Raw genomic sequence first — 14,033 nt, 5'->3', positions numbered from 1 at the left:
ACATAATAATAATAATAATAATAATAAAATAAATAATAAATACAGAAATAAAAGTTTATAATATCAGGGCAGTTATATGTATTTGAAAAGCTTTAAAATTTGTATTGTTTTTATAAGCTTTTTGTTTTGTGATCTCATGTTTGAAAGAGTTTCTAAGTATATTGTGAGATCAGTGTTATAAAAGGTAATATAGGAGGGTTTCTTTTGAGTTATTTTTGTCTTGTGAATATAAAACTTCGCCAAAATAATTAAAAGATTAATGATATAATTTTGTTTTTCACAAAAATATGGGTTTTGGAAACAAAGTAAAATGTCATGAGGTTCTAAATTAAGACATCTGTTTAATTTTTTTGTCATGTCTATTTTAAAGTCAGTCCAAAAATCTAAACGATGTTTGGGATCATATTTGTTACAGTCTATGGATCAAACCCAATCGACCAGATGTGACGTCACATTATCGGTCCGCTCGCTCAGTCATCGAGCGGCCACTGCTGATAGAAGTGAAGCAGATAACGTGAACTTCGGTCGTTATTTTATGTTTCTAAACGTTATGGGATTATTATGTCCAACATTTCATATCATCATGGTCTATAGAACAAAAGAAGATGTTCTGAGGTCTTGGGAAACATCTTGGTCCGCTGCTGCAGACAGAGGTAATGTACACACACACCGGGTACCTGAATGAGCGCGTGCTTAGCGAGCTAGTCCGCATTATAAACGGGATTACAGCTGTCACTATGTGTAACCTGGCAACCGTATGTTCAATAATAGCTGTATGTTGAGGCGCATATGTTTGGCTAATTAGCTAGCGCGGTACCGTTTCATTGCGCTGTTTTGTACAATGATTTGGCTCTGGCTGATGCTTTAGCTTTAGCTAGCCTTGTCCTACGTCTCCTTCTGTTATCACTGGATGCGGTAAGGGCAGAGAAAGACTCAACCAACATCTACAAGACAGCGGCAGTTTTCAACGTAGCTTGTGGATGTTAGCATAAGCTAAAATGCTCACAATTCATTTACACATCCAGCTAATAAAGAGGCCGGCTGCAGCCACCCTTAAGATGATCCTTATTAAAACAGTAACGTTACTGCATGCAGACTGTCATCCATCATTTCTGACTGCTGGGGGAAACATTATAGTATTGATAGTTTAGTACGGATTTAATGACTAAATCCTGAGTAAAAGCCTTTTAATAGAATTGTGTCAATTATAATGTTATATTTTAAACTACAGTGAACATTTTTGTTGTTGTTTTTTTTCTTCTTCAAATTTTTATATACATTTTTAAAACGTATACATCAATTTTGTCATACTTATTGCCAAACCTATTGCTGTAACACTTGCCAAAGCCTTACAGAACAATATGTATAAACATTTTAAAAAATTGTTAATTTTAGAGTTTATATATTTAAGCAATTTTGTGTTTGTCCGAATGGGGGAAAAAAACTTGACAATTTACATATTTTTTTGCATTTGGCCTGTGACATAAATCAAATCACTTTATTGTCACTACACACCATATGACATAACACTGCAGTCAATTATTGACAGTATAATACTATGCATAATATACAAAAAATAATACATATATTATTCAAGATAATGCACATTATCTACAAGTCTTAGGAGTGGTAAATAAGTTGTAGAATGTTTCTCGATATGCATTTAGGCTCGTTTTTTTCTTATAGTTAACATCAGAGCCGAGGTTCTTATAACTAGGCAGCCATATAAAATAATGAAGCTAGTATTTTGTAGTCTTTGTGATTTAGATAGGGAAACATAATCTGTCAGAGTCAGTGTCTTGCCGATTTTATTCTTGTTCCAGGCCTACAGTAAGCCTGTTCCTCAAGGATTTGACTGTATTTAGCTCCATCAGTTTTGCTCTGCACCCTAGCAATGAGAGTCAAAGAACCAGGGCAGCTTCTTTTACATATCTTGTCTTCTGTTTAAAAGACAACCTTAGATTGTCTTTAGATTCATATAGTTTAGCGGGCCTTTACAGAAGGCCCACCTAATGGATGCAGCCAATAAAATGCACATCATTTTTGTCACATCTACAGCCATCTTAGGCAAATGAATCCCTCTTATGTCTGCAAACTTCTCTGGGGGCTTTAATTTCTGCTGTAACCCTGACCTGCAGTTCCAACTAAATGAAGACTTGATGTTTTTCTGATCTTACTGTGATTTTCAGTGAGGACCCGAGCTCACTGATGTGAGGTGTAGAGCTTCTCTGAGTGTGCTCAGTCCACTCTTGAGCATCAGGATGAGTGGAACAGTGGAGCAGGCTGATATCTTGGCTGTCGGGAGCATGGTCCGGGAGCGATGGAAAGTGGTGAGTTCTTTTGAAGGAGCTGTATTTAGGAGGACAAGGCTTCAGAACTATTCAGAGACTCACTGTTAGTTTCGTAGAGATGCTCTGATAGCTGTCAGATTCCTTTATGCAAACTTCTGCACAGACAAGGGGATTTGTTCCTTTTGAGCCCAGTCAAACGATACACTGCAGGTGTGTTGAGCTGTGCTGACATCAGCACGGAAAACTGTACAACATGCTGACAAATAGTCACGAGACACAGCATTTTATTTCATGACAAAATTGTTGTTTTGCTAGGACATTTTATTTCATGCCTGAACAGAGCTGTCATGTAACATCTGTTCTCCAACACAAGTTTGAAAGCTTGGAAAAAATGCATTATTTTTATAAAATGCATTAAATTTATCAAAAGTGACAGTAAAGACATTATTTTTATTTCAAATAAATGCTGTTCTTTTGAACATTCTATGCATAAAAGAATTCTGAAAAACAAAATGTATCACATTTTTCATAAAAATATTAACGGTATAGCGGAGGATTTTTTACTTCCGGGTGGATCACCTATACTATTGGTCCTCCTAATTGTCAATCATTCTGGTGAATCAATCAAACTTATTCAAAAAGTGGAGAGGGCGGGTCTTATCTAAAATTCGGAAAGATCCTCCACTATACCTTTAAGCAGTGCAGCTGTTTTCAACATTGATAATAAGAAATGTTTCTTGAGCTGCAAATCAGCATATTAGAATGAATGCTGAAGGATCATGTGACACTGAAGACTGGAGTAATGATGCTGCAAATACAGCTTTGCCATCACAGGAATAAATTACATTTTTAAATGTATAAAAAAATAGAAAACCTTATTTTTAAATGATAATATTTCACAATGTTACTATATTTTTGATCAAATAAGTGCAGTCTTGGTGAGCATAAGAGACTTCCAAAAACAATAAAAAATCTTACCGACCACACATTTTTGAACAATAGTGTATTTAGTTTCATTCATTCCAAGTTTTCCTTTCCTGTTTAGTTGAAGAAGATTGGTGGGGGTGGTTTTGGCGAGATCTATGAAGTCCTGGACCAGGTGAACCAGGTCAATGTGGCTCTGAAAGTGGAGTCTGCCCAGCAGCCCAAACAGGTCCTGAAGATGGAAGTTGCAGTTTTGAAAAGACTTCAGGGTAAAGATGAAGACAGACGTTTAAGGCGTATATTAAACAAACATGAAGACGCTAAATTAAGAAGCTCTGTGTGCTACAGTGCTACTCTATTATGGGCAAAAACAGTATTACATTTAAAAAACAAACAAATGGATTTGTATATATAACATTCTCTTTTTCTTTATTTTGAACCATTTTGTAGGTAAAGACCATGTTTGTCGTTTTGTTGGCTGTGGACGCAATGACCGCTTCAACTATGTGGTTATGGAGCTTCAGGTAGGGCGTCAGATGATTTATTCTTGTGTCTGAATTGATGGACGTTATCTCACACAAGTCATAGTTACTCAACAACCCTGACTTCAGTCACCTGAAGTGATGTTTGTCCATTGAACTGCAGGGAAGGAACTTGGCAGACCTTAGACGCACCATGAGCCATGGCACATTCAGTGTCTCCACCACACTCAGGCTGGGCCGACAAATCTTGGAAGCCATCGAGAGCATCCACTCTGTGGGCTTTCTGCATAGAGACATCAAACCCGTAAGTGTGCTCTCTCACAGATAGTCCTGGGCATAAAAGCACTTTTAATATTGATTATAATTTTTTTTTCACAGGGCATGTCTTATTCTTCCTTTTTAGACTATATAAACTAATCATCAAACCTTTTCTTTTTCAAACAGTCCAACTTCGCAATGGGCCGACTTAAAATTACGTGCCGAACCTGTTACATGCTTGATTTTGGGTTGGCACGCCAGTTCACAAACTCATGTCAAGAAGTCCGTCCAGTGAGTAATCACAGATATATTTTAAAGCTTATGTTTATGAAACATCACTCTGTCTTTTTAAGGATGCTATTGTCATATACAGCATTAGTGTTGATTAAAGGGATAGTTCACCCCAAAATGAAAATTCAGTTATCATTCTTTCACATTCATGTTGTTCCAAACCTGTATGACTATTACTTATATTATAGACTTCTGAAGTCATACGAAAGATTTGGATGAGAAATAACCCAAATTTAAGTCAGAATTCAGAGCTCATGAGAGAAGCAGTGATGTATGATTTGTGAACGAATGGGTCTTTCGATTATGATTTTTTTTTTGGTTCACAAAACTGAACTAAATGATCCTTTTATGAATCAGAATTATACAACTCAAACTCTCGTAAATGAACCAAAAAAGAGGTAGAGGTGGATGTGAAGTTTTTTTAAGTGAACATTGACTTAAATTTCAATGTCAGAATTTTGACTGAACTTTACCTGTAATGTGTTTCTATATATTTTCTTATGACTGCACATTCTGTTTATTGTCCAAAGCCACGACAAGTGGCAGGATTCAGAGGGACCGTCCGTTATGCTTCAGTTAATGCTCACAAGAATAAGGTAACTCCTCTCTATTTGCACACATTCTCAAGCCAATGGCAGATGCCGATCAGGTGTCCTTTACACAGCAGGTCATATTACTTGTTCATATTTCACTAAAATGCACATCCTTCATTTTCAAAGGAAATGAGTCGACATGATGACCTCTGGTCATTATTTTATATGCTTGTGGAGTTCATGGTGGGTCAGCTACCGTGGAGGAAAATCAAAGATAAAGTAAGTTCTGCTCAAATTGTAATTTTCCATTGATAAAATATCTGCTGGTATTCTTAATCCTGCTATCAATATAGGAACAGGTCGGAAATATGAAGGAGACGTACAACCATGACCTCATGCTCAAGCACCTCCCAGATGAGTTTAACATTTTCCTTGACCATATCTCCAATCTGGACTACTACACTAAACCGGATTATCAGGTCCAGAGCCATTCTTTAGCATAGATTTTTGTAAGCGTAGCCATTCACTAACATACTCATTGTGTTGTAGCTCTTGATGTCAGTCTTTGACAACAGTATGAAGAGCTACAATGTGGTGGAAAATGACCCGTATGACTGGGAGAGAACGGATTCAGAGGACACGCTTAATGTTGGAACCCTGACAAACACAGCCCAGCAGTTGACCCGCCTCACACCTGCATATTTGGGGTAGATATCCAGCATCAAATGATTCAATGCTGTATTGAGCCTATAGATAAACTGTTTGAGGTCTACATTGTCAAATGAATGTTTCCTCCTAGCATGGCCAATGCCTCTGTGATCCCGGGTGATCTGCAGCGTGAGAACACAGAGGACGTCCTTCAGGGTGAACGCCTCAGCGAGGCTGATAATTGCACCCCCATCCCAACACAGCCTGCGCAGGGTGCGGATGTCTGGGAGGATATAGAGCACAATCGCGACCGAAACCTCAACCACGTTCAGCCGCAAATCAGAAAGGTACTATTCAGATGGCATGACTGCTATTCTAATCACTCTGTTACTTGCGATGAGAAATAACCCAAATTATATGGGTTTTATTATAAAGGTTATATGAATGTATATCTGAAGGGAAGGGAACACTGTTCCAGTGCCATTTTCTTTTCCATTTTCTGTATCTTGTGATTGTGGTAACTGCTGTATTTCTGCTTTTTGATAAGGTAGTCATGAGCTTGTGTTTCTGATTCAGGTGGCTAGTGAGGAGGAGCGAAGCAAAGAGGGCAACCAGAGCCCCAACAGTGGCTCCATCCAGGGCTCTCCCAGACGTGTGCGCTCAGAGACCTTGCTCATCGACCGCGTGGCTCCTCTGCTGAGAAGGATGCGCCATAGCCAGAGCATGGGGCTAGACAAGAGACTGACTCCCGAACCCAAACCCACCATTGAACGCTTCCTTGAGGCCTAGTCAGTAAACAAAGTCTTAATGAACTTCCTTATAAATGTGAATTTGGTCCCTAGAGACATCATAACCACTTCTCCTTCTTCGTCTCATTAGTTTAGGCAAGCAGCGGCCAGGTATGTCCCAAGACAGGTCTGTCTGTCGGGTCGAGCAGGGCTCTTTGGAGGACGAGGAGGGGGCAGCCAGTAGCGGTTACGTTGCCGTCAACCTCAGCCCCGTCCCTCAAGAGGGTGACTCACAGGAGTGGGTTCTAGTTGAGCTTGAAGGCGCTAGTGGTTCAGCTGGCTCTAAACCAGATGAGGAGGAACGCTCAGGACTCTCGCCACGCTCCTCCAGCCCCCTCGCCCTCCCTCGCACCTGGTCCGACCCCTTGCCTCAGCGTGCTAGCAGCCTTGCCTCAGCAGAATTCCACACCGGTGTCTGCCACACTGGACCTCCATTCGCCAGACTTCCGGGTTTGTCTGGCGTAATAGGCCTGTCTGGATTAAGAAGACTTCCCACAATACAGCCTGCATCAATGGTCCACCTCAGCAGGTCTAATCTTGAGCAGGTAAATATCTCATGCTACATTCTGAGTAGAAGAATTTGCATTCAGTTTGGGGTCGGTAAGATTTTTAATGTTTTTGAAAGAAGTCTCTTATGGGGCCGGTAGTCAGAGGGTGTTCTGGTTTCCCCCAAAGACATGCAGGTTAGGTGGATTGGATATTCCAAATTGTAGGAGTGCTGGGTTGTGTCAGGAAGGGCATTCGTAAAACCTATGCCAAATGCGTGTGTGATGTGGACCCTGCAAATAAGCTGGAATAACACTAGGATTATGATGATGAAAGAATTCCTGCGTTCTCTGGAATCCTCTCAAGCGGAGGACTTCTACATTCCGATTGGTTGCCGCCGAACCGCGTCATAGCTCATTACCATAAAGTTGACCTAACTTCAACTCTCCTCGCCGCCCTCACCATCCAAGAGCTCGCCTCGCTGGCGCTCGCCACCGGTTCACATTGAAAATGAATGACTTCCGGCCACTTTGACGCTCTCGCCAGCGGCAGTGTGAATGCACAGTTAATGCTCACCAGGGCTGCATTTATTTAATAACAAATATAGTAAAAACAGTAATACTGTGAAATATTACTACAATAAAAAAAAACTGTGTTGTATTTTAATATATTTAAAATATAATTCATTCCTGTTATAGCCAAGCTGAATTTCTAGCAGCCATTACTCCAGTCTAAGTGTCACATGATCCTTCATATGCTGATTTAGTGCATTTCTTATTGTTTATTATCATTGTAAAAAATCATCTGTGCTGCTTAATATTTTTATTAACATTTTTTTAAGATTCTTTGATGAATAGAAAGTTTTATAGAACAGCATTGATTTAAATTAGAAATCTTTTGTAATATTATAAATGTATTTACTGTCACTTTTGATCAATTTAATGTGTCCTTGCTGAACAAAAGTATTCATTTCTTTAAAAAAAAAAAAAAAAAATCCTTAAATTTTGAACAATAGTGTACCTGTAATGTTAAATATTAAAGACAGAAAATGACATTTATTTTCATAATGTTTCATTGTGTAAGGGAAACTGTAGCAGTACGTAGTGATCGTTTATGGGTGCATTGCAGTAGTTTCACTGCAACATCGTCTCGGATTTTGGCCAGCAGCTTGGATTTACACATTACTGTATATCAAAAACATCAGATCAAAAGTGAAGCAGGCTCAGAAAATCTCACCAGAGCTCATATTTTGCCAAGCAAATGATGGTACTTTAAGAAAACAACACATTTTATAAGAGTATTATCTCTGCAGGGCTCCATAAATAATGTCTTGTCTCTTAATGCTATTCTTTTCTCAGTCATCCAGTGCAGTGCTACAGCCCATTCAGCCTCAGCAGAAGACAGGAGACAACTCTCAGCCTGACAATCCATCAGGCGCTGCGGAAAAAGAGCACGACCACGTGTCAGCTATTTCACCCTCTAAAAGCCCTCAGAAGCCAGATGAACACATTATCTCTGTCAAGGCCTCTGACAAGGATGTGGAGAGTGACTCGGGCTGTCCTGACGGTGGGACACCTTCAACCCCTAACCAGGGTGAGACAACCGGTCACAGTGTTGATGCTGCTCCGGCATCACCTCGTGAACTCTCCCCCCGAACCAGTCGCATCCCGGTCCGTGACCCGGACTCTCCGACTCGCAGGGGTTTTCCAGCTCCGCTTTCCCCATCTCTGTCGCTGTCATGTGAGCACTTCCCCTTAGCGTTGCTGCGTGACAGGTTCACCTTTCCCACCGGTTCTCGAGGGTCAGACTGGCAGGTGGAGGAGCCGCTCTCTCTGTCTTCCTCTTCTGGACCTCTGTCAGGCAAGAGTAAAATACCAAGACCCATAAGCCCCACACTAGTACCGGATCAGCTGTCTGCTCGATTTATTCCTCGGCCGCCACCAGGCAAACCGCCCCTTCGCACAGGTGGCGAGAACAGGTGAGAGAAGCAAGAATTTCAAAATTAGTATTTTCATAATGGAGCAAGTTAGTAGCTTCCTTGTTTCACTGTATTGAGTTGTCCTCATTGGCTACACGCAATAACCAGACATACAATGAAACGAGTGTAGTCCATGAAAACTATTGTGCTGGTTCTTTTTAGATAATCAAAAAATAACCAGTTCAGTGGACCAACCAGGTCCAGTTCGATTCATGAACAAATGACTCGAATACTAGTTTGAATCAGTCTGAAATGTGATATTGAATGTTATTGTCCTTTCAGACGCAGACGCTACCGCATTCGGGCTAGCAGCACCGGTGACGCGGACCTCTTGGACAACCTCTCTCAGCTCATGCATGAGCGAGGTGGGATGGGCGTCAGCTCCTCTCGTTACCAGTGCACCACCGCCTCTTCTCTGCAGCGCTCGCTAAGCTCCTCCCCTTCCCATTTCGAGGGGGGTCACAGCCAGTCGCCAAGTAGCTGCTCAGCCTCCCCGCCTCCTCGAATCAGTGACTTGCGAGGAAATCAAGGGTCAGGGTTCTGCACCAGAGTCAGAGCAGGAAGTCCTGAGGGCAAAACCACAACCAAAACGAGCAAATAAAGTGAAAAGCTTGTAATCGCTGACGCGAGTTGTCAGTAATTTGACAACCGGTTTCAAAAGTAGCTTTTAACACCACATGATGAAGCCTGGTGAACTGTAGCCTTTTTACAAGTGGTGTTTTGATAAGTAGAGTGATAAAGGACCGGGTATTTGCCGGTTGGTTGCGACTACTTGAAAGCATCATGTTTTTGACATATTAGGAAACCATGAAATATTAACATGCTGAACTTTCCATTGACGCTGTGTAACTTTGTCCTAAAAACTTGCCCATTGCGTTTCATCGCAATTATTTTTATTTATTTATTTTACACTCTATATAGTTTGTGCCATATATTGTTTTTGTTACATTTAAATCTTCTTTTTCATGTTTTTTTTTTTTTTTTTGTGCACATTCTGGTTTACATTCCTTACATATGTCAGATTTTAAACACTTTCTATTTGCCACTATCAGTGAGATTGTTTGAAATGTGAAAACAATGGGGCTGCACTTTACTTAGTAACTCATTGTATTCTGTCAAACAGTTGCACTCCAGATACTCTAACCTTTTTTTTTTTTTTTTTAATCATTGGTCAAAGAGTTTAATCTTAAATGCTCATTTCAACCCATATCCGTCTATACAATGTGATATCATTCACGTATACCGGTAGGTACATCTGGTCCGAGCAAGCATGTGTATATATGTATTTCAGGGAATGTATGTACTGTAAACTGTATCATCTATAGAATGTATTTATTTATTTATTGGATGTGGTTACGTACCTGACAATGTAGCTTTATTACTTGCTACTGAGTGAATTCGCCATCACATTAAGGGTCAGCAACCTTGCAATTGCCAAGTATAATCTCTTCCATGCCTGCAATATCATACTAACAGTCCCTGTAAATAGTTATAACATCAGTAAGAAACTTGCCGATATATTGCAGTGAAACACTACAGACCCTTAAAGGAACTCTTGATTCAAACACTATAGTCCCATTACCATATTACTTGAATACATCAGGAAGAACAGTATGAGAAATTGGCTGCTTATACCAAGATGCTTCTGTGGATTTTGGGATTGAATTCTGTCATGGCATTTAATTGAAAGTTGTCTAAAGAGATGTACAAAGAAAGGTATTGTAGCTACCAAGTCATTACCACGACTTCATTGTGTGCTGTGCAGCTAGAATAGTTGTTTTGTTCTGAATCGTGTTTTGTCCTCGGAAAGTACTTTTACTTTAAAAGCATCATTATAAGCCCACAACTGCGGAATGGAGGCTGGTCTATCATCATGAGACTTGTACATAATCTGAACTGTATATAGATATAAATATATTAAGAAAAAGAAATTCCACCTCATGCTTCATGTACTGTATTTTGCTAACAAACATATTTCAATCAGGCAAAAAAAGTTACCATGTTGGAATGTATATGTATTCATATTAATGGAATAAATAAGTACGAGTACCAAATGCTTGATTTTGTGATGACATTATGCTGTCAATATTTTAATAAACGAAATGCATTGTTTCATAGTTTTAGACAAAGCATACAAAATATTTTGTTGCATTAACACTAGAAATACAGTATGACATCATATAGACTGAAATGTAAGTATCAGTAATAACAAGCAGGGATCTGATTTTTTATTTTGTTTTTATTTTTTATATCTATCTAAATCAATCATGTTCTATGTAAGTGTTGCATAGTAACAAAAATCCTCTCTGAGAGTTAACAAATTGCAAATCCATTTAAACCTAATATTTCTTGCAAGTCAGATATTCCCACTGCAGACTCATTTAATTGGCAACAGAACAACACTGCATATGAAAGCCCAATTCACAGCGCACCGACAGTCAGATCACAGCACGTCACTTCTCCGACATTCTAATGCCAATTCAGCATGTTCAATCGGCGAAACCCAATTAAGTGTCTGTTGCCGTCTGTCGTTGCTGTGTGAATTGGCCTTAAGATGGGATAGGAGAAAGCATTTTACCATGGGAAACAATACACACTTTCCTTTTAATAGAGTGAGCAAATCAAACATGATGATCACGGGATGAACACAAGCATAAGGAACCATGGCTCTTAATTAGGTTTAAAATTTGTAAATGACTCTCAAACTCATGTCTTTATGAGTCGGAACCATACTGTGAACCTTAACGCCACTCTTGAAGCAGTAGAAACAAAGAACACGATTCATTCTGCAATATATTCTCTTGGATTAATCGTGACAGTGTGTCGTCTTTGCATATTTCATGGCTCCCTCCATCATGCATAACCATGCTCTTTACAAAGATTACAATTCCCTGATAATACTCTAGAACAGAGGAGCTGTTTGTCTGGGATCGTCTGGCAGAACACTGATGGAATCCTCTGCTTTTCCACACAGCATACACAACATTGTGTATTCCTGAAAAAAAAGAATAATATATAAAAATCCCCTTTAAAAACCTAAACATACCAAGCAAATCCTCTTAATTTGCCTAAAATTTTAATATCCATGTATTGTGCTATTTACATAAACTTGAAAGTATGGCTCAGAAGATTTTTTTTCTTTCTAATTTGTTCAATTTATCTTAATAAGAGATGGGCCAATATTGTTTTTCATGACTGATATAATAAAATGATTTTTGTTAAAATATCCAATAACTGATATTCAGCAAATATTAGTAAGTACTGTTACTTCTGCTTTTTGAGACAATAACTAAATAATTATTAGATTACAATAGTAATAAGATAATTAATAATGTATAATGTTTATTATCATTAATACTTAATGCAATATCTATTTATCTATCTATCTATCTATCTCAAAAACCTAACCTTTCATTGAAGTAAAATAATTGAACGTGGGGGGAAACTCACATTATGAAATAAATGCTTTTCTCCAAAATACGTTAGCCATAATTCAGTCACCCTTTTATTAAATACTTTTTGCAACCTCCTTTTTCCAAGAGAACAGCTCTGAGTCTTCTCCTATAATGCCTGATGAGTTTGGAGAACACCTGACAAGAGATCAGAGACCATTCCTCCATACAGAATCTCTCCAGATCCTTCAGATTCCCAGATCCATGTTGGCGCTTCTTCTCTTCAGTTTAACCCACTCATTTTCTATAGGGTTCAGGTCAGGGACTGGGATGGCCATGGCAGACGCTTCATTTTGTGCTCAGTCACACATTTTTATGTTTATTTTGATGTTTGTTTTAGATCGTTGTCCTGATGGAAGATCCAACCACAGCCCATTATAAGATTTCTAGCACAGGCCGTCAGGTTTTGATTTTTTATCTGTTGGTATTTGCTAGAATCCATGATACCATGTATCTGAACAAGATGTCCAGGACCTCCAGCAAAAAAAAAAAAAAAAAAGGCCCACAGCATTAAAGTGTTTTGGAATAAACATGTATTTCATAATATGATTTCTCCCCCACTTTCAATTCTTTTACTTCAATGAAAGGTTGGATTTTTGCTTTTTTTTTTTTTTTAATGAAAGATTCATTCTTTCAGATTTATTTTTACAGCCATCTTTGATCATATTGGATCTAGAATCTAGATTGATGGATTTCTGGATGGTTGGTGAGTGGCCACCACGTTCCATCTAATTTTTTTGACAGAAACTTTCCTTAATAAGCCTTTATCTGACCAAGTTCTCTTGTGCTGTAAATCACAATCTTATGATAGTTTGATAATCTCCACTCAGTTTTCACACAATATTAGTTGTTTTCATGCCATGTGCATTAAATTGTACCATTTTCTTATCTTCAGAAAGATCTTTTTCCCTTCCCATATTGCATGAGAACTGACTTGCTCAATAATGTGGAACAACCTCTTTAAGTGCTGAACTGAGAGCACGGCTCACCTGATAGTCATCCACCACAGTGAAGGTGTATTCATGTCTGGCTATGACATGATCACAGTTCTTGCACATATCTGAGGAAAAGCAAATAATTTTGACGTCAGTCTGAGACGTTCAGCGGAATATGTCCATGCAATGATGAGACGTGACTCACGCAAGTAAGTGACAATCTCCTCCTCATCTTCATTCATGATCGTCCTGTCACTGATCAGCACAAAGTCTCGCTGGTGACAGTTGGCGCAGCCGAGAAAATTCATGAGATATGAACCATTCTCGAGACAGGTATTACCCTATTGCACATAACACATGAAATAAACACTTGAAATACAATTGAGTCCAACACTGTCAATAAATGTAAATAAATAAATGATACTCGCTTGAACCCAGTGCACAAATAAACAAAACAAGTTCATCTTTTGAATTATGAATTAAAGAGAAAAGGCAAATGCCTAATGCCCGTAGATAGTTTGGCTATCTACTAAGCACAAAACTTTTCAGGAAACATAAGTGCAGTGATGCGCTGCATTTGCCTCTTATATGGCCGCAGGATTCGCGCGAGGCGTGCCAGTCACAATGATCATGAACTCACCCTGTCGGGATATTGTTTCTGCATACAACCAGTACACATTTCGGATCAGTCAGTTAAGAAAACTAATAGCACAGATCAGAGCACTGAGACGCTTCCGTGTTCGCGTCTTCTTCTGTGAATTCTCTGTAGGATTGGTGATATAGCGCCCCCATCTGTGCGTTAATCATATCTGCGATTGAAAGAGAGGATAGTTGTCTTTTTCGTTCAAAAATGTGAGATAAACTGTAAAAAAAAAAAAAAAAAAAAAAAACGAGAAAAAAACCCGTGACCCTACAGATTTATTACATTTGTACACAAAAATAGAATGTCATAAATCCTTTTTTTAAT

General features: G+C 38.9%; 2 protein-coding genes across 2 annotated transcripts; one reads left to right on the top strand and one right to left on the bottom strand.

The window, feature by feature from the left end:
- The first annotated feature begins 431 nt into the window (after positions 1–431).
- ttbk2b (tau tubulin kinase 2b) lies at positions 432–10,730 on the top strand. The gene is made up of 15 exons (XM_084090804.1): positions 432–653; positions 2,190–2,330; positions 3,337–3,484; positions 3,666–3,739; positions 3,861–4,001; positions 4,142–4,246; positions 4,777–4,842; positions 4,966–5,058; positions 5,133–5,258; positions 5,329–5,486; positions 5,579–5,774; positions 6,004–6,215; positions 6,307–6,760; positions 8,060–8,679; positions 8,962–10,730. The coding sequence occupies exons 2-15, from the start codon at positions 2,262–2,264 to the stop codon at positions 9,278–9,280; spliced, it is 2,781 nt and encodes a 926-aa protein (XP_083946930.1). The 5' UTR covers positions 432–653; positions 2,190–2,261; the 3' UTR covers positions 9,281–10,730.
- A 6-nt stretch (positions 10,731–10,736) lies between these two features.
- Positions 10,737–13,833, bottom strand: churc1 (churchill domain containing 1). Its single transcript, XM_084090805.1, has 4 exons — positions 13,707–13,833; positions 13,272–13,407; positions 13,121–13,191; positions 10,737–11,674 (listed from the first exon to the last, which is right to left on the bottom strand). Exons 1-4 carry the CDS (start codon positions 13,743–13,745, stop codon positions 11,582–11,584), a joined length of 339 nt encoding a protein of 112 aa, XP_083946931.1. The 5' UTR covers positions 13,746–13,833; the 3' UTR covers positions 10,737–11,581.
- Positions 13,834–14,033: the final 200 nt, after the last annotated feature.

The sequence above is a fragment of the Abramis brama genome (genome assembly GCF_963993115.1).
Source record: "Abramis brama genome assembly, chromosome: 18".
Taxonomy (NCBI): domain Eukaryota; kingdom Metazoa; phylum Chordata; class Actinopteri; order Cypriniformes; family Leuciscidae; genus Abramis; species Abramis brama.
This window is presented reverse-complemented; position numbering and strand designations above follow the sequence as displayed.

Bases quoted from the DNA above. Each gene is read 5' to 3' on its own strand.
- ttbk2b (XM_084090804.1), top strand. From the start codon at position 2,262: ATGAGTGGAACAGTGGAGCAGGCTGATATCTTGGCTGTCGGGAGCATG. The intron at 4,002-4,141 runs GTAAGTGTGCTC...TTTTTCAAACAG, and splicing joins TGCATAGAGACATCAAACCC to TCCAACTTCGCAATGGGCCG. The intron at 5,259-5,328 runs GTCCAGAGCCAT...ATTGTGTTGTAG, and splicing joins ACACTAAACCGGATTATCAG to CTCTTGATGTCAGTCTTTGA.
- churc1 (XM_084090805.1), bottom strand. From the start codon at position 13,745: ATGTGTACTGGTTGTATGCAGAAACAATATCCCGACAGG. The intron at 13,408-13,706 runs GTGAGTTCATGA...TATGTGCAATAG, and splicing joins AGAAACAATATCCCGACAGG to GGTAATACCTGTCTCGAGAA. The intron at 11,675-13,120 runs GTGAGCCGTGCT...CTTTTTTTTCAG, and splicing joins CTGTGGTGGATGACTATCAG to GAATACACAATGTTGTGTAT.